The sequence below is a fragment of the Fusarium poae genome, chromosome 3, assembly GCF_019609905.1.
Source record: "Fusarium poae strain DAOMC 252244 chromosome 3, whole genome shotgun sequence".
Lineage (NCBI taxonomy): Eukaryota > Fungi > Ascomycota > Sordariomycetes > Hypocreales > Nectriaceae > Fusarium > Fusarium poae.
In genome coordinates this window covers 86,235-113,853 of record NC_058401.1, presented here as the reverse complement: position 1 = coordinate 113,853, position 27,619 = coordinate 86,235, and the positions used below count along the sequence as shown (strand labels likewise).

General features: G+C 45.8%; 12 protein-coding genes across 12 annotated transcripts; 9 read left to right on the top strand and 3 right to left on the bottom strand.

The window, feature by feature from the left end:
• Positions 1–203: 203 nt before the first annotated feature.
• On the top strand, positions 204–625 carry FPOAC1_007394 (uncharacterized protein; the record flags this gene model as incomplete). The annotated part of the gene is made up of 4 exons (XM_044851862.1): positions 204–299; positions 346–371; positions 432–527; positions 580–625. 4 exons carry the CDS (start codon positions 204–206, stop codon positions 623–625), a joined length of 264 nt encoding a protein of 87 aa, XP_044704532.1.
• A 1,450-nt stretch (positions 626–2,075) lies between these two features.
• Positions 2,076–3,814, top strand: FPOAC1_007393 (uncharacterized protein; the record flags this gene model as incomplete). The annotated part of the gene is made up of 6 exons (XM_044851861.1): positions 2,076–2,188; positions 2,242–2,905; positions 2,956–3,007; positions 3,055–3,443; positions 3,492–3,581; positions 3,632–3,814. The coding sequence occupies 6 exons, from the start codon at positions 2,076–2,078 to the stop codon at positions 3,812–3,814; spliced, it is 1,491 nt and encodes a 496-aa protein (XP_044704531.1).
• A 644-nt stretch (positions 3,815–4,458) lies between these two features.
• On the bottom strand, positions 4,459–4,890 carry FPOAC1_007392 (uncharacterized protein; the record flags this gene model as incomplete). Its single annotated transcript, XM_044851860.1, has 1 exon — positions 4,459–4,890. The coding sequence occupies one exon, from the start codon at positions 4,888–4,890 to the stop codon at positions 4,459–4,461; it is 432 nt and encodes a 143-aa protein (XP_044704530.1).
• A 524-nt stretch (positions 4,891–5,414) lies between these two features.
• On the bottom strand, positions 5,415–7,145 carry FPOAC1_007391 (uncharacterized protein; the record flags this gene model as incomplete). Its single annotated transcript, XM_044851859.1, has 1 exon — positions 5,415–7,145. The coding sequence occupies one exon, from the start codon at positions 7,143–7,145 to the stop codon at positions 5,415–5,417; it is 1,731 nt and encodes a 576-aa protein (XP_044704529.1).
• A 757-nt stretch (positions 7,146–7,902) lies between these two features.
• Positions 7,903–8,874, top strand: FPOAC1_007390 (uncharacterized protein; the record flags this gene model as incomplete). The annotated part of the gene is made up of 1 exon (XM_044851858.1): positions 7,903–8,874. One exon carries the CDS (start codon positions 7,903–7,905, stop codon positions 8,872–8,874), a length of 972 nt encoding a protein of 323 aa, XP_044704528.1.
• Positions 8,875–9,696: 822 nt separating this feature from the next.
• On the top strand, positions 9,697–13,367 carry FPOAC1_007389 (uncharacterized protein; the record flags this gene model as incomplete). The annotated part of the gene is made up of 4 exons (XM_044851857.1): positions 9,697–10,521; positions 11,350–11,364; positions 11,667–12,570; positions 12,730–13,367. 4 exons carry the CDS (start codon positions 9,697–9,699, stop codon positions 13,365–13,367), a joined length of 2,382 nt encoding a protein of 793 aa, XP_044704527.1.
• Positions 13,368–14,911: 1,544 nt separating this feature from the next.
• Positions 14,912–17,331, top strand: FPOAC1_007388 (uncharacterized protein; the record flags this gene model as incomplete). The annotated part of the gene is made up of 3 exons (XM_044851856.1): positions 14,912–16,241; positions 16,293–17,196; positions 17,250–17,331. The coding sequence occupies 3 exons, from the start codon at positions 14,912–14,914 to the stop codon at positions 17,329–17,331; spliced, it is 2,316 nt and encodes a 771-aa protein (XP_044704526.1).
• Positions 17,332–18,156: 825 nt separating this feature from the next.
• On the top strand, positions 18,157–20,138 carry FPOAC1_007387 (uncharacterized protein; the record flags this gene model as incomplete). The annotated part of the gene is made up of 11 exons (XM_044851855.1): positions 18,157–18,193; positions 18,242–18,301; positions 18,356–18,369; positions 18,421–18,457; positions 18,511–18,536; positions 18,583–18,656; positions 18,703–18,799; positions 18,854–19,115; positions 19,164–19,356; positions 19,412–19,958; positions 20,010–20,138. The coding sequence occupies 11 exons, from the start codon at positions 18,157–18,159 to the stop codon at positions 20,136–20,138; spliced, it is 1,476 nt and encodes a 491-aa protein (XP_044704525.1).
• Positions 20,139–20,661: 523 nt separating this feature from the next.
• Positions 20,662–21,162, bottom strand: FPOAC1_007386 (uncharacterized protein; the record flags this gene model as incomplete). The annotated part of the gene is made up of 1 exon (XM_044851854.1): positions 20,662–21,162. One exon carries the CDS (start codon positions 21,160–21,162, stop codon positions 20,662–20,664), a length of 501 nt encoding a protein of 166 aa, XP_044704524.1.
• An 848-nt stretch (positions 21,163–22,010) lies between these two features.
• FPOAC1_007385 (uncharacterized protein) lies at positions 22,011–23,111 on the top strand (the record flags this gene model as incomplete). Its single annotated transcript, XM_044851853.1, has 1 exon — positions 22,011–23,111. One exon carries the CDS (start codon positions 22,011–22,013, stop codon positions 23,109–23,111), a length of 1,101 nt encoding a protein of 366 aa, XP_044704523.1.
• A 681-nt stretch (positions 23,112–23,792) lies between these two features.
• FPOAC1_007384 (uncharacterized protein) lies at positions 23,793–25,436 on the top strand (the record flags this gene model as incomplete). The annotated part of the gene is made up of 3 exons (XM_044851852.1): positions 23,793–24,893; positions 24,939–25,344; positions 25,420–25,436. 3 exons carry the CDS (start codon positions 23,793–23,795, stop codon positions 25,434–25,436), a joined length of 1,524 nt encoding a protein of 507 aa, XP_044704522.1.
• Positions 25,437–25,939: 503 nt separating this feature from the next.
• FPOAC1_007383 (uncharacterized protein) lies at positions 25,940–27,457 on the top strand (the record flags this gene model as incomplete). Its single annotated transcript, XM_044851851.1, has 1 exon — positions 25,940–27,457. The coding sequence occupies one exon, from the start codon at positions 25,940–25,942 to the stop codon at positions 27,455–27,457; it is 1,518 nt and encodes a 505-aa protein (XP_044704521.1).
• Between the last annotated feature and the right edge of the window lie 162 nt (positions 27,458–27,619).

Here is a 27,619-nt window from a genome sequence, read left to right as displayed (position 1 = left end):
GATCAAAGCCTCCTTTCATCATAAGCGCGTGGCTTAACTCAAGAGGAATTACGAAGCGAAATGACATAGGAGTCGGAGGATTTATTTGTTTAAATATGGAATGAATGATCATTTGTTTCTGTGTGTTGAAAAAGGTCTCATTCCGCTGGCGTTTTGCTTTTTTACTTTTGTTATCTGTTGTGACGTTTTTTATTTCTTCCAAAATGAGCGACTACAGTGACCCTCAATTAACGCCGAATGGAAAGGTGTCCAAAGCAAAAAAGGGAAAACCCGTTCACGTCTGTTCAGAATGTCAAAAGGTAAGAATCGCGGTCAATGAAATCAAGCCAGTACTAAGTTTACCAGGTATACACTAGAGCCGAACATCTTAGGTATTTTGCCTCCATACACATGCACATGCGACAACGAATCGAAGTACTAACAAATAACAGACGGCATCAATCTTCCCACCAAGAGCCACAATACCAATGTCAAATTTGCGAAAGGCGCTTTCATAGAAGGGATTTATTAGAAAGACATTTTAGACGGTCCGTAAAGTCCGTTTTTACATTGACGAGGTGCTAACATATGACCTTCCAGACATGAGGGTGAAGGCGAGCATACACAAGACGACTACCAGCAATAGTTGACAGAGTCAAGCGGTTCAATTAGACTGGTCAGCTGGGTGGCTATGCGAAAGAGATGAACGGAATGCCTTTTCTGTATTTTTAACTGTCTGTGCGTGTGAGGTTTGGGATAAGCAGGTGGATTTGTATATTTGGTGTTTTGATGGTTACATAGCGTGTTGTAATAATTTAGATTCAAATTCCAGAACTGCAACCTCTCTACCTATCCCTTCATGATAGTGATGTCTGCCCACCTCCCAATCTAATCATCCACTCCATCGGAGATCTTACCTGGGGTCTATAGTAACTAGGTCCGCATGGGGTACAAAGGCTTCCTATAGGCAGCGCAGATTGTGGGAGAATAGCTTAATTGTTGTTATCAATAAAAACCAGCTCTTTGCAAAGATTAATAATTTCAGAGGAAGTACATGGATTTCCATCCGAGTTTTGGACTCCCCAAGCATCAAGGCCTTCGTAAATCATCAGGCCTGTAAATAGATGACCCATCTTATCGCTCATCATGAGATGATAGAGCATACACACGATACGGTGAGCGTCCTTTCTTTTATCACTCCACTGCACTATGCTTTTGCTATGTATACTCAATATACCTTTAACTATATTCTTTACTCAAGTAGACATAACTATTAATCTAGATAATATATAAGCAAATAATTCTTATTAAATTATATGCTGCTGCACTAAAAGATAGCGCGCTATTCGCTACACACAGTAGCTTAACCTCATATCGCCAGTTTCAATTCTCCACTTGCATAAACTTGATACGCTTTTCCTTCTTTTTGTCTCATTCCTATATCAGTCTAGTGCTTTCAAAGAACTTTTGATTGTTAAGCTTATTCGTATGGTTCTTGATCCTTGTAGGGTTTTGGACCTGCCAGATTGGCTCAACGCCAAAAACAATTCGCCATTATCTGTTTATCGTCTCGGCAGACTCAATCTTTGCGGGGTTTTCTCCAATTATCAGAAGGACCCACTGACGATGCAACCTCAATCGGAGGTTGGTCCAACTCGTCGGTAAATGTTTTTCTTTCTACTCAATCTCAAGTATGACTGTAGGTTCAATAAAGGCATCGTTGTTTGCTCGCCTCAATTGAGACAAGACCAAGTATATCGAATCAGGTTGTCAAGGCCGACAATGGACAGTGAGTTCAAACAATAACTCCCCTACTGACCATCGTCACCGCCTGCGATAAGACCCATGCCCAGCCCCAACTTAAAAAAAGTACCTACATATCGATCACCACGCCCACTTCTTGGCATGAATCGACCTTCCCTAACAGAAACTATACCCGGGCCTTGTGTCTTCTGGGCACAGAAACTAATGGCGATTGTAAATCATGTCGTCACGTTATCCGATCTGCATTTCAGTATAAATTGAGACAATACCTCCCATCCAGAAAATGATCGGTTATCCACTCCTTCACGTCAATTCAAGGGCAATTCCTCAAAATGAAGTTTAGCACTACCCTCGCGACTTTGCTGTCGCTGGCTCCTGGTCATGCTCTGGCCAAGGGTAAGAAGCTCGACTCCAAGAAGTTCCAAGCCGACATCAAGACTAAGAAGTAAGTTCACCATGTCACTGCTCATCTTTCCCACCAAAGCTCACAATCAATAGTCTCATATCCAATCTCGAAGCTCTAAACGACATCGCATTCGCCAACGGTGGTAACCGAGCTTTTGGACTTGCAGGTTATGATGCCTCGGTCGATTACATCTACAAGCGCGCCTCCAAGGTCAAGAATGCCAAGGTCTGGAAACAGAACTTCCCCGCACTCTTTGCCTACGTCGACTCAATTGACCTCAAAGTCGACGACAAGTCCATCTACGTTTATGGCCTGACCTACTCCCCTTCTACTTCCGAAGAGGGAATCACCGCAGAGATTGCGCTAGGCCCGGAAGGCGCTGCTGGCTGCGACGCTTCTTCATACGATAACCTTGACGTCAAGGGCAAGATTGTCTTGGTGCAGCGATTTAGATGTCCTACTGGTGGAACTCTTGCCGGAAGAGTCATCCCTGCTGCTGCAGCGGGTGCTTCTGCGGTCATCATTTACCATGACTTGTCGACTAATGTCACTGCTGGTTCACTCAGTGCGCCAAACCCCGAGAAGCACGTTCCCGCGGGTTTCATCAACCTTGCTGATGGTTTGAAGCTGAAGGAGAGAATTGAGGCTGGTGAAAAGGTTGAGGCGTACTTCCAGCAGTCGCAGACTATCGAGGAGAGGATCACACAGAATGTCATTGCTGAGACTACTGGTGGCGATCCCCGCAACGTTATCATGGTTTGTCTACTTCTCCCAGCCGAAAGTACATGTAACTAACCATCTAACAGCTGGGTGCTCATCTTGACAGTGTTCAAGCTGGCCCTGGTATTAACGATGACGGTACGTCGACCCTTCTCGTATATACTCATTCAAGCTAACATTCCCAGGTTCCGGTTCTTCTCTGATCCTTGAGCTCTTCCTCGCTCTTTCCAAGTACAAGACCAAGAACAAGATCCGTTTCGCCTGGTGGGGAGCCGAGGAGAACGGCCTTCTGGGAAGCAAGTTCTACACATCCAACCTGGCCACCAAGGACGTCAACGATCTTCTCGTCTATCTCAACTTCGACATGGTCGCCAAGGGTTTCTTCGGTGTCGCTGATACCGACGGTAGCTCTCACGGATCCAAGGCTCCCAAGGGATCCGAAGTGACGGAGAAGATCTTTGTTGATTACTTCACAAGCAAGGGTATTGAAGTTACTCCTGCGGTGCTCACCAACGGAAGTGACTATGCTTCTTTCTGGCAGAATTTGAACAAGCCTTTTGGGTTCTTACATACTGTAAGCTGACATAGTGGTCTGATGGCTTGTTACTGACATGACGAATAGGGTACTGCTGTTGCGCAAGATCCTTGCTACCATCAAGCCTGCGATACCATTGACAATCCCGACTCCAAGACTCTCACCGTCAACGCCAAGGTAAGTCATACGCTTAAAGATCTGTCGGGCGAATCGCTAACAATCATTAGGCTGCTGCACACATCCTTGCTACACTCGACGAACGAGGCACCAAATTGATCCCCAAGACCAAAATCACCGACGCCACTCTCCAGAACCTCCAACAGCGCAGCGTTGGACCTGACCTGGGTATGATCGATGAGCTTGAGGCTATGGGTCTTCGACATTTGGGTTGTGGACAGCACGAGATTTAAGTAGAAATCGTGTTAGCCCACTCTGTTGGTAGATATAGTAAAATATGTAAATGAAAAAAGCAGACTCTTATTTTTGAAACCATAAATACAACCATTGGGAATCAATCTCGTTTCCATTCCCCTGAGAAAGTATCAACAGATCTCCAATTCCATTTCCTGAAACTATCACCACAGTAATAAACCACATCATTCACACTCAATCTCATCCAGTACTTCTCAAAACCAGGTGGTCTAGCCGCCGATAAATCCAACCCATCCATCCAAGCATCCTTGCGCTTATTCCTATCAGAAGCCCAATCTTCACCTGTATTCTTACAACCTTTACTCCTCTTGCAGCGCTGGCCACAAGACGGGCACTCATAGTCCCTCCATTGTTTTTCATGGTACTGCTTCCATTGCACAGATTTGCCATGCGGGTATTGACACGATGTCAGTGTGTGACCCATTTTGTTCCTTAGTCTGTTTTGGTAGTAGAAGTTACTATGTTCTTCTGTTTTGTAGCGTTGGGGATGGCCGTGGCGGAGGGAGTCGCGGTAGAGAGCGTCTGTTGATAACCAGCTGTTGGGACCGGATTGGAGAGTTTGGTCTATGATATAATCACTTTCCGCGAGCATGGCCGAGTCGCATATATCATCTGATGGGTACTACTCCGATGGATTTGTGATTTTCTTGATTGTCACATTCGTTGATGCAAATCGTTGGAGAAGGTCTTTGTTGTTTGGGTCATTCATCTGAGTAGCAGAAAGATAGACCGTAAAGTCAGACCGAGACAACCTGGCGTACTTTGGTTCAGAATTTCTAAGAAGCCAATCCAGGATATAAGAATCTGCACCGGTAGAGTATCCGAGAATGTAGCGATGAAGAAGGTCTGGTGGAGGTTTTGTACGGTTTTTGCGGCCACTACCCCATGGATCCCAAGGGACGTTTTGCCCAACCCACGTACAGAGCCATGAGTTTAGATTGAACCTGTCATTTTCGGTAAGTTCTTCGGTAGTCTTTTTGTCTAGGATGGTGCGGATGTAAGCAACTCTTGTCAGTCTTGATGTTTCCGTTGTAGCGTTATTGGTCTCCTCCATTTCGCTCGACTCTAAATAATTGACAGGTGAAGGTTCTAGGTAGCTGTAGAGATCTAAAAATGCGACCTAGTAGTTGTCGGTCGTGTTGTAACGGCCATCACAGAGTACTGAAGGTTGCATATTGTAGTTTTATCGACTCAGTCGCATTGTGTAGGATAATAATCAGTGAAACCGGCAGTGACTCATAGCAGCTTATCGCTAAACGGATGTTGCATGAACCACCTGATGAAGACAAGTAAAGAAATGGACCACGCCTCATAACTTAACACTTAGCGCAGAAGCTACATCTGTTGCCGCACACAATTTTAGTGGAAGAAGCACTAAATTTTAGCGCATCTTACCAATCTCAGGCACGTCATTACAAACTAATTTTGGGTACAGTTAGAGTTGGATTTGTTGTATCATCGACACCGTAACTCGCCACAATCACTGCAACGAAAATTCTCATCATCAAATCGAATGAATTAATTGAATCTATGTCTAGGAGTAAATCTCAATCGCTGGTCTATATGCTGGATGTCTATCTATAGAAACTTGATACCCTCTGCCTTTTCATATGCATAAGGCACACTGGGAGTCTTCCACTGAGGTGTGCTCTTCTCATCGCTCAATCTCACAACAGGCTTAAGAATGCTAAGCTTCTTGCCATCGAAAGCGCTGTTCTCAAAGCTCTGGTAAAACCCACTATCCTCCGCAAGAGTGCTTCCCAAGACTCGCTTCCAGCCGTCCCAGACAGTCAGCAAGAGATCCAGGACGTGGTGTGAACCACGCATCTCGGCCCATTGGAAGCGCTCGGCGCACTCAGCGACGGTCTCGGGAGAGTACAGGCCAACGTCAGGGCGGAGAGCGTAACTGTTGACGGCAACCAGGGAGGCATGGACAGCATAGCTTCCACCCTTGGTGGCACGGTCGCGAAGGGCAAGAAGAGTACCGACGGCGCCAAGAGCACCGGTGGTCATGTCACTGACAGGCAAAGAAGGTAGGACAACTTCATTGTTAGGCAGCTTGAGGGACTTGCCAGTGACATAGGCCGAACCAGCAGCTGCGTCAGCAATCTGTTGCCAACCGGGTCGCTCAGCGTAGTATCCATCAGGACCGTAGCAGTTCTCCGAAACATGCACGATACCACGACCACGCTCACCAGCCATCTTGAGAATATCATTCAAACCAAGACCGTACTTGGGCATCTTGTTCATACGGAAGCCCTGGATGAAGACATCTGCCTCGGCAATGAGGGACTTGATGAGAGCTGCTTCCTCGGGCTTGCGCAGATCAATGGCGACGGTACGCTTGCCGGCGTTGAGGGTGAGTTGCATAATATTGATATCGGGAAGATGAGGTGGGTTGACGCGAATAACGTCAGCGCCAAAGGAAGATAGAATGGCACCGATTTGAGGACCGGCGATGACTCGGGTCATCTCGACGACCTTGACTCCAGCAAGAGGACGTTGGTCGGATGGGTCAAGAGGAGGGAAGGCGACGGGGGGTGTAGGGATAGCTTGGTGCTGTTGCTTCACGTTGATGAGAGGGTGCGCAGCAAGTGACTTGCCCATCTCACTCTCGTTCCATTGCTTGGGAGTGAAGCAGATACTACCGCAGTTGCCATTGAGAAGGTTGGTAAGCTCAAGCTTCTCTGGGGAAAGCTTGCTTGTGAACTTGGCGATGTGAGCAGCTGCCTCCTCGTTGGACGAGATGGGCTCAGAAGGGTCAACGCCGATCGACTTGAGGACGGGCTCAGCCTTCATCGAGCCGTGAAGTGAGTACCACACTTCAGGATCAGAAGTAGGATAGAGACCTGTAGTGCGGTACTTGAGCGGCGTGTCAACCCAGCCTTGCTCCCAGTTTGGCAAAAGCTTCTTGAGCTCTCCAGACTTGGCTAGTGAGAGGGCGTCTTTCTTGTCGACGTAAGCAGTAGCGATGTTGCCGAACCAAAGGCCAGCTTGTGTTGTATTGACGGTAATTTGTCGCTGCCTGTCTTCGGCACCGCGGATGGTTAGGATCTCATCGGCCAAAACACCAGCCATGGCGTGTAGAGAGGCAGCGACAGAGACGGCCTTGATGGGGCCGGGAATCACAGGGAATGACTCGCCCTCGAACTTGACCTTTGAAAGGATTTGTTCATCTTGGGTAAAGCCGGGAGTTTGAGAGGCGATGAGGCGGAAGATACGTTCTGTGTCTTCTGGGACGGGGTTGAAGGTGCGGTCGGTGTGGGTACCTGGACCGTAGATATCGGGAATTCTTGAGTCCTGAGACATGATGTAGATATGGAGGAAAAGGGATGAGGTATTGATGGAGAAGGAAGAGAATGTGTTGATACAATAAGTTGAGACGAAAGGGGTATTAGAATGTATTATATGTTGATACTACAGACTCTGATAGATGGAGTGTCTTTACGCAACTTAAAACTATCAATGTATCGCCTTGAAAATTCTATCCACAACTTCTCAATCTCATCGGCATCTGCATCATCTTCAACGGATCAATCCGAAAAAACAAGCAAGTCGGTAATCTCAAAACGCGAGCGCGAGCGGATCCAATGTGGACATTCAAACGGTACATGTGGAGATAATTACACGCGGCTTCTCAATGCATGCAACATGAGGCTCAAAACGCGGAAACAATTCCATCAGATCTTCAACGTCAGAGTGGAGAGACCCCCAATCTTTTAGAATTTTTCTAGAAAAGGATGAATGAAAGGGCGGTAAACGAAAAACGTAATTGATCAACGCCTTTTTCCAACGTGGGAAAAAAAACTTGGTTTAGACTTTTCGGCTTCTGAGCCGATACTTTCGATGTCATGGCGTTGGAAGTACCGGCGCATGAACCAAGCTAAAGAGACTCAATGCCGAAAGCGCGATGGTGAATGTTTACGGAATTAATAGGGTTAGATAGAAAGAGATAATGGATTTTTGTTGCCATGTCTGAAGATTAGATAAATATCATTACATCTGGATCAAGTCTGTTATTGTCAAGTCTTGCTCATCACATCATTTAATCCATCTTATCTACACAATGTCAATCAATACAGTCGCCATCATCGGCTGTGGCGCAATTGGCGCTTCATGGTCAGCCCTATTCCTCGCCCAAGGCCTCAAAGTACAAGCCTTTGACATCAACCCTGCCTCAGAGACATATCTCCGCAACTTTATCCGCGACGCTCTTCCCGTGCTCTCATCCATTGGCTTGGTCAAGAACAACAAGGCCAAACCTGAAGATGTCGTCTTCACAACCACCATGAGCGAAGCGTTACAAAACGCCGATTTCGTCCAGGAGAATGGTCCTGAACGTATTGAATTTAAGCGCAAGCTTTTCCAAGACATGGGAGAGATGCTTGGAAGTGAAGTTATCATCGCGACTAGTTCTAGTGGTTTGACTTGCTCTTCTATTCAAGAGGGTATGACTGCTGCTGCGGTGCCGCAAAGATGTGTTGTTGGACACCCGTTCAATCCACCTCATCTCATCCCTCTCGTTGAAGTCGTCGGCGGTATACAAACATCACCCGTAATCATCCAACGCACGATGAAGTTCTACGAGGACATGGGTAAACAACCTATTCATTTGAAGAAGGAAGTTCCCGGTCACGTCGCCAATCGTATACAAGCAGCCGTCATGCGCGAAGTGTTCCATATCCTACAACAAGACGTCTGCGATGTTCAAGACATTGACGACGCTGTATCGTACGGGCCCGGTCTACGATGGGGTGTCATGGGACCCAGCACTCTATTCCATCTTGGAGGTGGAGAGGGTGGAATTGAGCATTTTGCGGATCACTTGCTGGGGCCGCTTCAGACGTGGTACGCGCCCGAGAATCCGATCGTTGATGAGATGTTAAAGGGCAAGTGGATTGATGGTACGAGAAGGGCCATTGACGAAAGGGGGTATGGGGATTTGGTGAAGCAAAGGGATGAGGAGCTTGTTAGATTGTTGAATGTTAGGAAAGATTGGGATGGGTATGCTCAAGGTGTCAAAGAGGACAGCTCATGATTGTAAGACTTTTGGTTGGGGGCGACATAATTAGATACATTTTGCGAATTATCACATAATTTAATGAATCTTGAGCTTGTCCTGGTCATCTCTTTGTCTTGTGATATTACCATGTGATTGTGATACACAAAGCCCCAAAGGCTCATTCTTTGAAGCTTATCAGTTGTGACAAAGCTGGATGGTGGAATCGTTACATGCTTTGCACGAAACTATCACGGCAGTGATATTAGATTTTGAGTCATCAGGTGAATGCCTATCAATGTTTGACACGAGACATGTCTTGTCTTCCATGACTTCACTTTCAAATGCTATAGTTCGATCTGATGGGTCGTTCTACAGTTCCCCCAACTCCTACTCGTTCTCCAATGCCACCGAGGGATAATATCAGCCATTCGGCCTCTCTTCAAACTTACCCTGTACCTCGATCAGAGTTTTAGTTCCCATATCATTGCGTCACTTTCCGCACTGAAGCCGGAATGGATACCGCAGTCTCCACATTTTCCGAGTCCAAATCTTACGGTAGCTCCGGCATTAGAAAAATCTCGGATCGTTCGGAGCACGAAGTTCACGCGAAGGACGGCTTTAGTGCTAATCCACTTGTTCTCCGATATAATGAAATATTCTAGAATTTTGCCATGTTGGGTCATACTAAATACAGGGGCTTCGCTTAAATTGGGAATGCTGTAAATACATCATCCTCCTGTCAGTCAACCACCGCAATAACTACACTACGTTCTTAATCGGTAACACCACTTCTCATTCTCCCATATCTTATCAATTTTACGCCACGTTTATATCGTCAATAACATCACATCTATCATCATGGGCTCTCTTAGTCTCCCCCGTTTATACATTCTTGATACAGACCTCATCAACTTCCCCAATCCCAACAAAGGTCGCATTCTGTCATGCAACACAGATGGCTCAGACCTTTGCACAATATTCGACAACATCTCTACGATGCCCGATGGTATCGCTATCGACCATAACAACGGCTGGATGTATTGGACAAACATGGGTCCTACCTTCAAGTCCAATGATGGCTCTATTGAACGTTCGCGACTAGACGGCTCCGAGAGAACAACCATCGTCGCGTCAGATACCATTGGAGTCCATACCCCAAAGCAGCTGACTATCGCGACCAAGAGTAGAAAACTTTATTGGTGCGATAGAGAAGGCATGAAGGTCATGCGCTGTAACCTTGATGGATCTGATATTGAGGTTCTTGTTTCCACTGGTTCAACAGCAGAAGACCAGAAGGATATGTCTCGATGGTGTGTAGGTATTACCGTCGACGAGACAAACGGATACTTTTACTGGTCCCAAAAGGGGAACCCCAAGGGTAGTCAAGGTCGCATCTTCCGCGCCAAGATCGACAACCCATCAGAAGTCCAAGTTGTATTCATCAACCTCCCCGAACCCATCGACCTCGAGATCGACGAGGACACCCAAACATTATACTGGACGGACCGTGGAGACCCGCCCAAGGGCAACTCCCTCAATCGCGCCTTTGTCGGTGGAACTCCCAAGGCTGATGCTTCCGATCGGGAGATTCTAGCCAGGAGATTGCATGAGACGATCGGACTCGCATTGGATAAGAAGGCTTCGACAGTATATGTAACGGATTTGTCGGGCGGTGTTTACGCGGTCGATCTGAAGACGAAGACAAAAACTGTCTTGTTTGCGGAGTTGGGAGATTTGACTGGAATTGCGTTGGCATGATTAGACTTGCAGGAAACTTCGGCTTGGATTTGGACACGTATCATATTAATTTATATCTCTCCGGAAAATGCAATAAGTTTGAACATGTGATGTATTGAACCGTGCTTTGGTGATGCTAAAGGAAGAAAAAATGGTATGCCGAGGGATGTGTCTTTTTCTTGTATAAGAATAAAGTTTCGTTTGTTTGTTTACTTTGATGAGTTTCTGCAACTTTGTGTTATTTTTCATGGTAAATGACATATTCCAAGACAGTAGACTTTGAGCATAACAACCATATATCACTGGGCCGACCCGTCATACTTTCTAACGAGATGTATTGTGCGCTATAAATTATATGACAAACGACTCACGTAGAAGAAAAGAAGGCCAATATTAAACTTTGTGATAACCAAGATTTCTTTCCAGGCTCCGTATTCTTAAGCTTCAGCTATAGAGTTCAACGATAAGGGTTATTATGGGGGAAACAATGGTAGTGTGTGATATTTGATTGGTCAATTTTTATCAATCTTTCGTCTCCCGTGTTTGCTGCCTTTTTTTCTGAAGCTTGTTATATGACTACAGTTTTTCCCCGTCTCCATTATGAGGCTTACATATGCGGTTAACCAACCCACGGTGAAGTAAATTACTTGGCCAGAAAATCGCCCTTCTTCTTCCACCAACACGGCATACGGAATATTTGACCAACGAAAACCCAGACCTCGGTTGATTTACCTAGCTTTGCGCCCTTGTCCTCGTTTCTAACATCGATTCTAGCCACAACAATTCAGCGTATGTACGTAGACTACATCTGTTGACGTTTTTCTTTCGTTTCCTTACATTCTTCATAGAGGTTCTATGGCCGCCAATGCGACCCATCATGACTGGAATCTTGTGATGTTTTGCTCATGCTTGAGTTTGTTATCACTAGGCAGTGTCCTTAATCCCATAGCTTATGGTTTTATAGTGGAAACAACACCAAACTTTAATTTTTTTTTGGAGCCAGCACCTCCATGGCTGCGTCAACTATAAAAAAGGAAGCATTCAACCCCTTTCTTCATTACTCTCTTCCTCTTTTATTTTCACCATCCAAGATAAACCCCTTTGCCCACATCTTCAAACTGTCTTTGCCAAATACCATGAACAACTCTCAGGAACAGGACCAGCTCCTCTTCCAGGAAGCCTTTTGGGATCCAAAACACCAAAGTCTTTCGCTCGGAATGCCCTCAGAAAAACTTCCACCTCGGCGAACCAGTATTGCAAACACTGGTCAGCACCGGCAAGATCCGCCTTCATCTTCACAGGATGATCCATCTTCACAGGATGATCCATCTTCAGAGGATGATCAATCTTCTGGGGACCCGATGAATAATCCTGCAAATTGGGCAGGCTCGGGTCCCAACGATGCAATGACAGATCGGACGGGGGTACAGATGTCTGCTACTGCCCCTGGATTTGCTGATCAAATGAGGACAGCTATCCCCCAACCCCTCTCTAATGGATGTTATCAACCATCCTTGAACATCTCTCTTTTTGACAACACCATTCCCCCAACTTGGTTTACCCCCGAACACCTAGTGCAATATCGCCAGGCTCTGTATAACACATACATGCAGCATTATAATCAGTCTCTGTACTATGAGATGCGACACCCTGCCTGGAAAGATTACATGCAGCAGGATTTTCAATGGGCTCCTATCGCTGCAAATGGGTTCAACGAAGTTCCAATTATACCAGAGCACAACAATTGTACTTCTGGGTATCAGGCCTACGGCGACACTGGAGAAACGGGACTCACGAATGACACTGTTATGCAGTCTCCCCAATCCGCTGGTTCGATGTCTCCTTCGTCTGATCCGTGGAAAGTGTCCAGACTAGCCTATCAAACTCTGGAGAGAACGGAACTCAAGGTGGACAAAATCAGGGAGGCTCTGAGCAAGCTTGAGCGAATCAAGCCTAGCCCCGGGTCAAGTGGTGTCAACAAGAACATTTCCCAATGTAAGTATTCTTTGCCAATACGGTCAATCTCTAAACATCGACGGCGCAATCCCCCACACTGCGCAAAAGAAAATCCGGAAACTGTCAAACAAATCATTGTTCCTGATGACAGGAAGCCCAAGGCCAATGAGTTAGTAACACCAACTACACATTGCACAGCTAACGAGGAAAATTCTAGAAGCGTATCCTGTCCGATCCCAAGCACTTCAACGTCACCAGACGATGAGAGCATGGATGTTTCTCCAGATGGAAGTAACATCGAAAAAACAACCGGGAAGACCAGAGAAACTCCCTGCTCAAACAACCCTATCTGGAAGTACTACATCACCCACCCTTCAAAGAAGATCAAACCGGCAAACAGCACAGAGGAAATGGCAACAGTCCACGCAAAGCTGCTTGCCCGATCAAACCTCAACTCCAAGCCTTGGAACGGCAACCTCAGCGACCTCGTAGCCGTGGGCCGTTACCCTTTCAATGAATTGGAAGACAACACAGGCATACGAGACAAGGTTTACAATCTCTTCCGAAACATACCCCATGTATCCATCGAGATGTGCGGGATCAAGAAGGAAAAGAGCGGAGAGAACGAAGAGAAGAGAGAGAACGAAGAGAACAAAGAAAACAAAACAAATGTCAAGCTGATGGTACTTGTTTCACAATCCACTGCACTTGCTAGGTGGACGGAAGCTCAACTTCAACTTCTTGCCACGCATCTGAAAGATCTGTTCGCCGAGGTGAACCTTGATTATGTGGATGTTGAGATATGGGCGACGAATTTTGAACTGATTGTTGTCTAGCGGGAGTTTGGAGGGTTTTCTTTCTTTTTTTTTTTGCGAATCTATACCCAGAAGAAAAGGAGACTATGAGGAAATGAAGAAATCCTAAAAGTCAGAAATGAAAGAGCGTGATGATGCTGTATATGCTGGAATATCGTATGATCAGCGTTGCATAGCGTTGCATAGCGTTGCATTGCGTTGCATTGAAGTAGTGGTAATCCTCATATTATAGACGTCTAATGGAACTCTTTCACTGAAAACTCACTACACATCGCATCAAGCCCCTGTATCATTCACTAAAATGAGTACCCCTCACTGCCTGGCGGACTATTGTCCCATGGAAGAGAACTACCATGAACATTGAGGACTAGTGTTTCAATTTTACTATTAATGAAAGGTTATGCTTGGTCTTTTTGTGTTTGGTGTCTTTGTGTTAAAGGAAGGATAACTGGGCAAGGATAACTGGGCTACATAGCAGTGCTTTTGTATTTGTGTGAGATCAAGGTTGCTCTAAGAGCCCTACTTTTCGTGACGAGGCTGCATCTATCGAGTTCATATTAAACTTCGAGGAAGACCCATATCAATCAATTTATGAAAGGTTAGAGTACTGACGTAAGCCCTGTAAGCCAGCTTTATCTGATATCGAGTAATTCTACCTTGTGAACTGTGACGAGCTGTAATGGACAAGGTGTTGGTTGCACCCTGTGGTTGACAAGACCCACCATGATCAGTACAAAATCCTTTAAATTCTACCTCAGATTACAGAAAAGAAACATCCCATTCATATTCCTTACTAAACAGTTTCAGAGAAGGTTCTATTTTGTATTGAAAGTAATCAACATGCCTCGATCGGACGACCACAGCAACAAAAGTCATGCCCAAGTCAATGTTCCAATTACATGTGGGACGGATGAATAGGCGTCCAAGGTGGAACAAGTCACAAGTTGGCAGACGAGTATACTCAGTAAGTACATTCGATTCGCTACCTTATGAAACAGTGTCTAATTGTTAAGTTGTTCTGTATGCACAGTTTGGCGTGATGAACACGTCCGGCTTCCTAAACTCTTTCGGTGCACTACAAAGTCACTTTGTCCAAGAATTTGACGAGGCCGCATCGACCGTCTCATAGATTGGTTCAACACAAATATTCCTTTACTTCTTTCTAGGAATTTTCTCCGGTCGTTTAACCGATATGGAATACTTCCGTGTTACTTTTCTTACAGGATCTATAGCAATGGTAGTCGGCATCTTCGCTTCCGGACCATGAGAGTCATTGCATTGATTCAATTCGTCACATTAGAGACTACTCTAGTCTAGATAGATATTAGTCCGCTGACAGACAAAAATAGTGACCGAATTTATTTAGACATGTCCGGTCAACTAGTCCTGATGAAGCTTGGTGCGTCTACAAAGTCGAGATATCATTGGTCATGTGTCTTTGTGAAGGGTTGAAGATGACAAGCAAAAGGTGGGTCGATAGAGTGAACCGTCAATTCTTTATGTCAATCTCACTTCATCATAACATTCCAAGCAAGAACAAGTTTTGTGAAAGCCTTGAACGCAAAATGTCACTGGAAGAATACACCAACGTGGAAAATTTCTTCTGTCAGCCCGGAGACGCAGAGGAAGATGACATATCAGACTTGTGGAATCCAGACAATGACACCATCGATCCTCAACAACTAAACGCAGCCCAAACTCTGGATGGAGTCGGTCAGAATCATGCCAGTAACCCGAATCAAGCTTCTGAGCATTTCAATGGTGTTCTCACCGACCAGAAGACCGCTACGCCCGTTCCTCAAAGACCAGGCAAACGTCTCTCGTTAGCATCCGTCCGCGTCCTCAACAAATGGCTCTCAAATCATACACATCATCCCTATCCCACTATCGCAGAAGTCGAATCTATCATCAGGCAAACAGGTTTGAGCAAACAGCAAGTCCTGAACTGGTTTGCCAACGCCCGTCGGAGAAAAAAGTTTGAACGACCAGACACAACAGATTACAGTTCTGGGTCATCGGAAGCGATTCCGAGAGATATTCCCCTCCAAAGACCGCCAACGCCAGCCTTTCAGCAAAGTCCTTTTGAACGTTGGAGAAACTCTCCGCCAGAGGATGAACCTTCGGGTATGGATGCTATTGCGAGGGCTGTTTCTAGTGTCTCGCGATTTCCAACAGAAGACATCTATATACAGCACAGGAATGCGTCATCTGTAACTGGAAGCTGGGCTACGAGCGCTGAAACATCTGACTCGAGTCGTAGCTCACACGCCTCTGCTCGCACACATGGATCCGATAGGTCTCTGGAGTCACTTCGAAAGGCCAACAAAAAACGAAGACGGGCTCGGCCACGTGGCAGAGGATATGGTACCGGGCAGCTAAATCAAGCCGTTCATCGTTATCAGTGCACATTCTGCACCGAGTCATTTAAACTCAAACACACCTGGACACGCCACGAGAAAACACAGCACCTCTCACTTGAACAATGGGAATGCACACCTACTGGTCCTACATGTCTCAACGATTCGTCTGAAGCAATGTGCGTCTACTGTGGCGCTTTGAACCCGGACGTTGCTCATTTCGAGACGCATAATCATGATCTCTGCTATAGGAGGGAAAGAAGTGAACGAACATTCTACAGAAAAGACCATCTGATACAGCATCTTCGACTCGTACATGGATTAGAATTCAGAAAATGGCCGATGGAAGATTGGAGATTTAAGCTCGAAGATATCATTTCACGATGTGGCTTCTGCGATGCTAACATGACGACTTGGTCTGAGAGGGCCAACCATTTGGCTGAGCATTTTAAAGACGGCATGACGATGGCTGATTGGAAGGGCAATTGGGGGTTCGATGGTCTGACGCTTGACATGGTTGAGAATTCTATGCCTCCGTGTATGTGCTGCGCGTTCTTGAGGCACATACATATTGCTAACTCTATCACAGACCTTATTGACTATGAACGAAATTCCCCTTTACCTTTTACAACATCGCAAGGCGCACCATATAGCTCAACCAGTGCCTTTGAACTTCTTCAGCTAGAACTTGATTACTTCTACTCAAACTACGTCGACGCAAATCATACCATACCAAGTGATGAGATCCTTCATGTTGAAGCATGTTCAGTCATCTTTGGTGCCGAGATTTCCTCCCATTTAGCCCCGCAAGTAGCGTCCTCCTGGCTACGCGACCTGATAATGAGTACAGAGCACATTACTGCCAAAGCTCGTATGACGCCCATGAAAAGCGCGGCGAGATCGAGGTTTACCGAGTTGAGAATACACAGCAAAAAAGACATTTTCGAGGATTGTAACCTCGAGAGTTCACTGAGACAGTACGTTGACATGTTGAAGCTATTAAATCTTGAGATTGGGAATCATGAGTTGCAGAAGGAGGCATGCTCGATTGTTGGTCATATGAGTCATGCCTCACCTATGTTTACGAATCTTCTTATCGCTTTGATCAATGGTTCGACTCAGTGGCTAGTGCCATTTAGGTTACGCACAGGGTTACCCATTCTTGAGAGTGAAACTAGGTCCCAACTGGATAGTGGAGGAGCTGAACATGGAGAAACTCTGTTGGAGTCCAGCACCCTACCAGATCTGGATATTTTGCAGCAAGTTCTATCCGAAGAGGCGGGAATCAATACCCTCGGTTACGCCGCATGCGGATCGAGTCCAGTCCCTTCCAATCAAAAGGTGTTCTCACTGAACGACGGAAACTTGTACAGGGGCCTCACGCGAGATCTTACCCGATACGTCGCTCGTACGATATCACCCTTGAACCCAACAAGCCACGTTCCAACAGATGAAGAATTGCAATACCAAGCGCGATGGATTGAGTATGACAGGTATGTGAGCATCAGTTTTTACTGGAGTATTTTCGCTAACAGATCCATGATAGTCATGATGTATGGAACCAAACACCAGCTGATAATATAGCTTGGCTAGAGGATTTTAAGAAGGCATCTGGACTTTTTGAATAACATTTCCAGTATCTGTTGCACATTACATGATTGAGACTCCGTGTTATCTCCGTGAGACAGAATCTAATATGCAGTCCAAGCCAAGAAATCCAGACTCGGCAATGCCCAATCTCGGTTGGATGTTTTATCTGATCCGGGCCTGGTGTTATCCGAGGAATTGACTGTTGGGAGTCAAAGCGACGAAATCAGTAGGTCAATTTCTACTCTCGGAATCTTACGTCTTGGCCTGATTATCTTTTGTAGCCTCCTGACTCGGCTATCCCATCCATAGCTCCATCTGATAATCCTGTACAACATCATGCTCCCTGTCCAATAGTCGGGATGACTTCCATCCTCGTCAAAAACTCCTTGTAATTTAATCCCTCACGAGAAACAATGCTACTTTCTAACCGAAAAGTCCCATCGCTTGGAACCGAGCGCCTGGAACACCCCCTCACGGACCCATTCCATTACTCCATCGCGTCCCAATAGAGTCCTCAAGTCGGCCGATCCATCCACACTCTTACGGCATAGCAAATCTTAATCCGTAACTTAAATCCCACTCGGCTGCAACGCTTTACGGTCTTGACTTAAAGTAGAGTTTGTGCCAGTGAAAGGGTCCACTGCTATACTGCATCAGGAAGTACTACGCCGTTCTGCCCCCAAATTTAGTCTCGGCAGTCTTTACAGGATGCTAGGCTATATCAAGCTAGGGCGGAAAACCTTTTCCCTGGATCTGATAATCTTATCTGGAATGGGAGATGATTGATAAACTTGGCATTTCCTGATTGATAACTCCAGATCAAACTCTTGCTTGCATTCACACGTGTAATCGCGACATTCAAGATGGGTGCAAAAGTTGGATTCGCTGCCAGCGCGCGTCGTAAGTAGAAGCTTGAACAATAGGCAAGACACAGACTAACTGATGCAGAGTTCTTCCTCGGTGGTGAGGCCACATCAAAGGAGGAGAGGAAGCTTGTCAGGAAATTAGGTGCGCAGATATGTGACAACTTTGCTGATTGACGTCGCTGACCTTGTGTTGTAGATTTCTTCATTCTTGTCCGTGACCTTGACGAAACTTGTTCATTCGTGTACTGACATATTTTGTAGACCTACTGCTGTTTCAGTTACTTCTTCAACTTCCTCGGTATGTCACTCTTAACTCGCAGCTTAAGCCTTCTCGACTAACCAGCCATACAGACCGTTCTGCCTTTGCAAATGCCTATGTATGTCCTCATGAAGCTCATAGTCGTCTTCTGACTAACAGGACAGGTTGCTGGTCTTCGTGAGTCGCTCAACATGAGTGGCCATGACTACAACAATGTTCTTTCTGTGACTACTGCTGGGTATGGTTGACCCCGCAATCATCAGATTGACTCTAACCTCTCCCAGAATGGCCATCGGTCAACTCCCTAACGGTATCATCATCCAAAGAGTCAAGCCTCGTATCTGGCTACCTTCGATGGTTGTTTTCTGGGCCGCCATGACTGTAAGTTGATCTGCTTCACATCACATTATGATACATTAAGCTCATGTAAAACAGATGCTGAGTGCTGCTGTCACCAATGTCACCCAACTATGCGTCATCCGATTCTTCCTTGGTCTCGCTGAAGCCAGCACATACTCTGGTGCCATGTACATCATCGGAGCGTGGTACAAGCCTGAAGAAATCCAGAAGCGAACTGCCCTGTTTGGCGTGTCTGGACAGATTGGTACCATGTTTGCTGGTGTGATGATGACGGCTATTCACAAGGGTATGAGGGGAATGGCTGGACTACAAGGTTGGCAGTGGGTTTTCATCATCGGTAAGTAGAAATGCGATGGATCCCAGAGGCTTTGGCTAACATTCTCAGATGGCATCATTACTCTTCCCATTGCCGTCTTTGGCTTCCTTTATTTCCCTGACACGCCTGAAAATACTCAAGCTAGCTATCTGTCCGAGACGGAACGAAAGCTTGCACTTTCAAGAGTTCCTAAAATCGCCGAGGGAGGCCACAACATCATGCCCATGTCCCTCCTCAAGAGAGTCTTCCTGACACCCATGTTGTGAGTTACTTTGACTTCGTTGTCGCTTGTTGGATAGCACTAATTCAGGCACTAGCTGGATTCTCTTTTTCTGGTCTCCCGTCTGCGCCAGTACCGAAGGGTTCCCTTTCCAAAACAGCTTCCTCCTCTGGCTGAAGTACTACAATGACAAGTTCTCCCAAGTTCAAATCAACACTTATCCTCTCGGTGTCCAAGCAGTCGGCATCTTGGCAAACATGGTTGCCGCATGGTACATGGATGCTACCGGACAGCGAGCACCAATGGCCATCGCCTGTGTTATCCTTCAGATCGTTGTGGGATCCATGCTTCTCGTCAAGAACCTGTCTATGGGCGCAACAATGTTTGCATTCTACCTTGCTGGCTCTGCTTACATGGTGAACCCGCTCATTTTTGGTTGGGCGAACATTATCTTGCAGCGAACTGGTGATGATGCTCTGCGAAGTATTACGCTTTACTGCATGAATATTGGTTCCATGTCCATGTGGACTTTCTGGGGTATTATCTTCTACAGTGCTGCTGATGCACCATACTGGAAGAAGGGTTCTATTGCTCTTCTCGGCGGTTGCGGTGTCATGTTTTGCTACATGTGGCTCGTTGTTTATGTAAGTTCTCATTTACCACCCTTCAAGATATCACTTACTGACATTTCACAGGTCGACAGAAAGACAATGAAGAAACACGGGGATGGAATGGGTGATAACACGGAGGAGCCTGTAGAAGTTGTTGAAGATGAGAAGAAGCAGGACACTTTGGAGGTGACAGAGAAGCAAACCAGCACATAGAGTGTCAAAGGAAGCACAGGCGAGGGATGGCCTCTTGATGAGATGATGGAGCATTTTCAGGTTTAATACACACAGATAAAAAGCAAGATCATATGTCTATCCACAATAGTCAGTTCAAATGAACCAACTTGTATTTTGATCATCTATTTACCTACAACCCTGATTACATATACAGCAGATTTTGGGAAAATGAAATACAAAATGGACAACGAAGCTACAAAAGTGCCAAATATGTCTATAATTGATGAGTGCCGTTCTATCTCAGAGATGCTTTGAATAAAGTCAATGGGTTTCTATCTGGGTAATATGCAACATCAAGTTTAAGCAGGTCCGAATTCAAAGACTCAATTTATATAATTAATCTGGATTACATGCGTGCGCTGTATCTCAATAGATATAACAATACAGGGTAAGTGAGGTATTTCTTTACATAGGCCAGGTCCGGATGACATGGTTCTCCCGGACCGATCTAGACTACAACCGCGATAAGCTGCAGGACAAATCACCTGATCCTCCCTCCTCATTATGGCGCAGTAATAGCAGGTTCCGGTCGCGTTGTAACACGCTTCGCCAAAATGACACCCTTCTGTTGACCAAATGTCCCAGCGGAAGACCAGATAGTACAATAATAAGGTACACGGGTAGTGATGTAATTGACACCCACACAACTAGGCGTCTCGTCGCATCGATCCAGGCATTGGGAGAGGGAATCGGAAAAGTAGAAGCTCCCAATTGGTGTAGTACCGCCGGCAAAGCTGTCGCAGTAAACCTCGTATTCACCACCACCGCCGCCATATTGTGGGCTCTCGATACTGCAAGCTGGTTCTCCTTCCGTAGCAGCACTGGTTGTTGTGACGGAGGCAGTTGTTTCGGTTGCGGTCGTGGTGATCAAATCGGTTGTGGCAGTGGCTGTCTCGGTTATAGCGAGTGTGGTGGTAGTCGTATCAGTGGGACGGCATGGTCCAGCGCCAACTCCAAGAACGAAAAGGCCGAGAGAGCCTGCGATGATATTGAGTTGAACCATCTTAATGAGTGACTGAGGTAGGTCTGGTAACCAAAAACAAAAAGGAATGTGAAGGAAACGAAACTGAAAAAAAAAATAACATTGCGCTCTCAACCCAAATATGAAATCTTCATCAACCCCTAATTTTCAGCTGGAAATGGGCAATGCCAAGAACTTGTCAGCGCACTATTGGAAGACTATTGACCATCGCGCCGCGCTAGAACACCTGGAACTGCGCTATCGATTTCCGGATTAAACCCAGCAAGGGTTCATTTCGTTCACGAGTCTAGTGTGGGCACTTACTTTAACTGACAGGTGATTAAAGGTTACTTTCTAACGGGCTTGGTTTCTTGTTCTACAATGGGATAATAACTGGACTGTGTTTCCCACGAAATCTATAATGAATATTGCATTCTCATAACTCGCTTTATGCAACTGGACAAGATATGTATGGACAAATCATACAATCACGTGTCATGCATGCTGCATGTTGGTTATATAAAACCAACAAAACAACGCGTAAGCACAGCTTCCCCGCCTCTTTCTAGACATAACATCATCTCATATCTTTGTCCATCGTCCTGTATTCTTTGACCATCAGCTCTTCCATTCCCAGTTTATCAAACATCTTACTTTCCAACATGGCACACAGACAGAGCATCGGGACCCTATACCCGCAGACGTCTGAATGCACACCACGACACCTTGAGGCAGAACTTTATTGCCTTGTTCCCCTACAAAAGTTAGACGGCTCGTCTAAAACTCATTCTCGGGTTCATTCTTCCCGTATGAGCCCAGCCATCTTCTGTATGGAGTATCGAAGCTTTGATGCCTTTAGGCTATTTCACAAGCCACTGGAGGGAATCAATATGAATCCGTCATCAGTCCCAGTTCCAGTTCCACCAGGAAGCTCACAGCCTCAAGGTCGACTAGAAGGACTTCCGTTTGAGATGCTAGGATACATCTTTGAATGCTCACAGCCTGATGACACCGTCGCTTTGGGTTTATGCTCAAGATATCTCTGGGGCACTTTTATCAAGTGGGCACAAAATAGAGACCTGATATGGACGAACACATATTCATTTGCTCGAACTCCAATCATGCATGCAAGCTCATGGCTCAAAACCCTCCCTCCATATGGCTACGATATGTACCCAAATGCAAGGCCGGAAGAAACGGAGGAGGAAGAGCAGCAAGAGGAGGAGGTTTCCGAACCTGAAACACGTCAAGTCACTCAAGCTACAATCTTATTTGACAACTTCATACTACGATCCCATCAAGCTCCATTCCCGTGCGACTACATCAAGTCTTTCGATAACGTGATTGCGACGGCTGATATCCCGGGCCACCTTCACGAGAGTATGAGATCTTGTCTTCCCACAATGACAATTCAAGAGGGAAGCCAGTGGCTGCTACGCAACGTCACTAACAACGAGTACATCCGAATGGAGAAAGTTGTCACAGATGAAGGCGAAGAGACAGTCTCTCATGTCGGGAACAGTTGGCTCACGCTAGACATGCTCCTAATCTGGTTGATCACCTGGAAAGGCGATGATAAAGCAGTTCCGTGGTCATGGAAAGAGCTTGAACGATATGTGGGCAGCAATATAGATGACATGATGTATGCAATGATCAACGTTTTCAACCACAGACCAGGAACCGACTACGTTTGGCCAATATGGAGGGGCAATTGGGCAGGCCACAGCCTGGAAGTCGTTACAGATAGGAAATTGGATGAGGTATGGATCGATCGAACCAGTGAGATCGAGACACTGGCTCTAAAGATAGCGCCTACTATGTACGTTATGGCCCTCCAACACGGGACGGCCAAGGCGAGAAGGTACTGGGAAATTGTTCTTGACCTACAAGGGTATGTTCATGATGAAGAGCGGGATGGGGTGACTCACAAGATTATTCATGCGGGAGCGATGAGAAAACACTCAGACTATACATGCTATTGCCATAGATAGATTAGAAACTAGATATCCGAGTCTTTTTCCCATCTCTCACCGAACTGCCAATCCCACTTGTAAACAGGCCGAATTGTGAAAAGAGGAAGTAGAGACACTCGAATCAAAAGTTGAGATGTCTCATATGTCGGGATTTGGCGAATGCGCGTTGGACATTTCCTCATTAAGTTCAGACTCCCTTATCAATTGATAAAACAGTAATACTAATCCAATCAGTTTCTTTGTGTGAAATCCGGTTATCAATTGACGATTGAAAAGTCAAATGGCCAATGACAAGTAGTGTATTTGTGCTTGGTTACCCGCAACCGTATTTGTCGAGCTGTCTAAGACACCTACTCGTTGGCTGGCCGGGAGAGACCAACTAAGCCAGCTGAGTATCCTCTATTCTGAGACATCGCACATGCTTTAGGTTTACGGTCTGTTGATCTACATCAGCAAAGTTCAAAGCGCTGCATTAGTTATCTAAATTCTCACCGCCGATCCGTTAGCCCATGACAGAAACCTGGAATGATAGTCGCAATTGAGTTTAGACTTTTCAGCTCACCCAACGGCATCTTTCCGTCATTGCCACGTCCTGTATTGACATCATCTTCATATCATATCTTTTGCCGGTCTTCCTATAAACCTCATTAGTGATTAATACTCCCCATTGTTCTTCACACCATATTGCTGTAATCAGCCATGACTGACTCCAAAGTGCGCAAAGATGTTCGCAAGCTCTCTGACGAAGAGCGCGACACTGTTATCCGTGCCTTCAAACATATCATGGAACTACCACCAGATGACGAGAATTCGTATTTCACTATTGCCGGATACCATGGCTTACCTGAGCCTCAATATTGTTATCACGGTGTCGTCCTCTTCCCAACCTGGCATCGTGCCTATCTCCTTCGACTAGAAGAATCTTTACGAACTGCACCTGGCTGTAAAAACCTGGCTCTTCCATACTGGGACGAGGCTTCTAATCAGACGAAAGAAGAGGGCATTCCTCGTTTGTTTACCGACAGAGAGTACACATTTCAAGACGGATCATCAATTCCAAACCCTCTCTGCTCGTACAAACTCCAGAAAGCCATCGTGGATATAGACGACAAGAAGACTAGCAAAGACACCAAGCCGGAAGGATATCAGACAGTCCGGTACCCATACTCCGGTTTGGTCAGTGACAAATTTGCGGACAGGACCAAAATTCACAACACTGCCTTGGAAGGAAAGACGCCGGACGAGGTGACAAATATTCTCAATCAGAATGTTATTCGATGGTTACATGAACAAAAATTCCAGACCCATAACGAGAAATGGATTTCAGCTGGTGAAAAGGACAATTACGTCAATTGTCTCGAAGCACCCAATTACACAGTATTTTCGAATGCAACGTCGGCTGACAGATACAACGAGGAGAACAGGGGAAAACCAACAGTTGCTCCTGTCATTCCTATCGAGCAGCCACATAACGCTGTTCACCTTGCTGTCGGGGGATTTGATGTTCCTGGCGACAAGAACCACAACGTTTATGCTTTTGCGAACGGGGACATGGGAGAGAATGATACGGCGGCTTTTGACCCTCTCTTTTTCTTTCATCATTGTTTCATTGATTACATATTCTGGAAGTGGCAAAGACGGCACAATAAGACAGAAACTCTCGACATAATGAAGGGTTATCCCGGGACTCAACTTATAAAACGCGGCAAGGCAATTGCGAATTTCACTATGGACTATCCGCTTGCTCCGTTCAAGATAAAGGATCAAACTACTGGACAGGAGCGAGATATGACTTCAAATGTATGTGCACGAAAGCTATGTACGAACCACAGCTAACACTCCCAGGATGTGATAAATATTTCGAAACTAGAGTATACCTATGCAGATCCGGGAGCGCCTCACATAAATCTCGTGGGCTCGACCCAAAGATTTGTAGATGCACCAAAGTTAAAGATCAGCGGGATCAATCGCGCCAAGATCTCTGGTTCTTTCGTCGTGTCCGTCTGGGCCAAGACTGGGGAGGGCATGCCAGACCGTCTTCTCGAGACCAAACCAATTCTCAGTCGATGGAATGTTGAGAAATGTGGGAATTGCCAGAGTCATTTGGAAGTCAAGTTTATTGTTCATCTGAATGACTTTGATCACGAGGAGGCTCTTTACACTGAGTTTTATGCCAAGGTACACACAAGAGAAAAGCCTGAAGGGGAAGGACAGGTCGCTGGGAAGGACATTGCGATTACATTGAATGCTTGTAGAGTTGCAAGGAGAATCTCATAACACCATGCTAATATTGATAATGTTTTTATGGATATCGCTTAATTGATAGATGTAGAGATTGCTTGAGAGATGGGAAATACAGGAGAAGATATATAATTTTTGAAGCGTAGTGTATGCACTCAGAGCATAAGATATCATTATAAAACGACCTTGGAGTCTTGTGTATAGTATATTTATGTATCTAGGGTAGGTACATCTATAGAAGTCGAACAGTTGACTGTGCTTATTCAACCAGCCTATCCCATCCCTGCAGATCCATCATTACATCTTTCACAGCCACATCCTGATTCTCGGTGAAGTGAGTCAATATTCACAGCCACTCAGAATGCTCTGCACAGCCCCAAATCGTAACACATATCTCGATGCGAAGCGGGGTCAAGTTGTCTTATTGGATGATGTTCCCACGCGTCTTGATCCTACTGCGATGCTGTGACGTGGTTCATCCACAGTATCAAGGCTACAGCTTACAGGTAGACACTTGATATAGAGTGGCCATGATTTCAAAAGACTAATTCATTCTTGACGTCTTGCTATCTTTTATCTTCCTCCATATTGAAACACCCTCAATCATGTCATCAACCACAAACATCAACACTATTCCTATCGAATTGTTGACCAAGATCTGCTCCTTTGTCCGCGATGATTCTAAGAATGGACAAGAGTCAATTGCGCAAAGCCGCTTAGTATCACAACGTTTCAGAGATGCCGCCTCGAAGTTTCTAATCACCGAGGTCTCAGTCCGTCTCAGCTCAGAGTCCTTTGCACGCTTCGAGTCCATCTGCGCACATCCCATATTCAGTAAAGGCGTTCAGAAAGTCCACATATTGTTATCATTCTACGAGGCCGAATTGGCCAACGACAAACAGCGTTACATGGAAGAAGCCAATGCGAGGCTTTTACGACACTGGGAAACTATGGAACGAGGAAGTTCGTACAAGAGACGTTACGGCATTTCACGCGAGTTGTTTCGATGGTTAGGACAGATTGCTTGGGGCAGAAGCTCTGACGTCCAGCAATTAATTGGAGGAGAAGACCTCACAACCCCTCCGACACCAATCCAAAGATTGTTCCTCAAGACATACGACATTTACAAGGCCAGATTCGATGACCAAGAGAGCCTGCGAAAGGACAATGCACATATCGATCGCCTAGTACATGCTGTGTCTTCTCTCCCAGATCTTAAGTCACTGAATATGGACGACGTTCATGGGCAAAAGATGATTATAAGAGAAACAAAACTGACCAAGCTCGGAGCCCTTCACCTGACGGTAGAGGATTTCGCCGACACTGGGTATGATCGAAATATATTACAACATTTTGACAGCGCAATACGCCCGTCTGGTTGGTGCGGCTCTTTCAAAACAAATGGTACACACTACCACGGCATTTCGACAATTCCCCCTTTAGAGATGCTGGGGGAATTATGCTCTCAGCTTGGCAATCAAGGAGTCAGGCCAAAGCACATCAGGATCTCGCTTAAGCCACCACCCGACATGCGACTGTTGACAATGTCGTCGGCACAGCAGGAAAACATGAAGCGGTTGGTTTCCCGAGCTTCAGGCTTGACGTTCCGTTTCGACTTTTTCTCTCGTCCTCATGACCTTCACGAGAATCCTCGACATGAAATGATGGCACTTTGCTCTATCACAAAGCCATTTTTTAGCGCGCCGGAGCTCGAGTTTCTGGATATCTACTTTGTGGAATATCCTAACCGCGCAATGCCAACTGTGTCTTTGAGTGAGATTCTGCCTCTGGATAAGTCCTGGCCACGGCTGGAAACACTATGGTTACAATATCAGCCCATGAACATCGATGAGTTGAGAGACGTGGTCAATAAGCATCGTTCAACCGTTCGTGACTTCAAGTTACCATGTCCTTGGTTTTTGCAAGGTAGCGTTCATGATGCATTGAGGACTATACGTGGTTTTGAGAGCCTGGAAAGCGTGACCATGACGTTCCCCAAAGGGTCCAACTTTATAGGTACTGGTACTTTGGACTTTAAATGGCCGCAGGACGAGATCAAGAGTTATCTTCTCAAAGAAACTGATGTCTTCCCACTTGAAGACGAACTCATGTACATTAGGTAGACCTGTATCAAGATAGTTGTTGCAAAGTAATCTCGTTTCAACATTCCCTGCCCATATTCATTATCATCATGACATAGCACACGAATGACTGGTCTAAATAACTATATCCTGTGATTTCTAAGTTTGTGCTGAGGTTTTATGTCGATTGAGGACAGTACCATT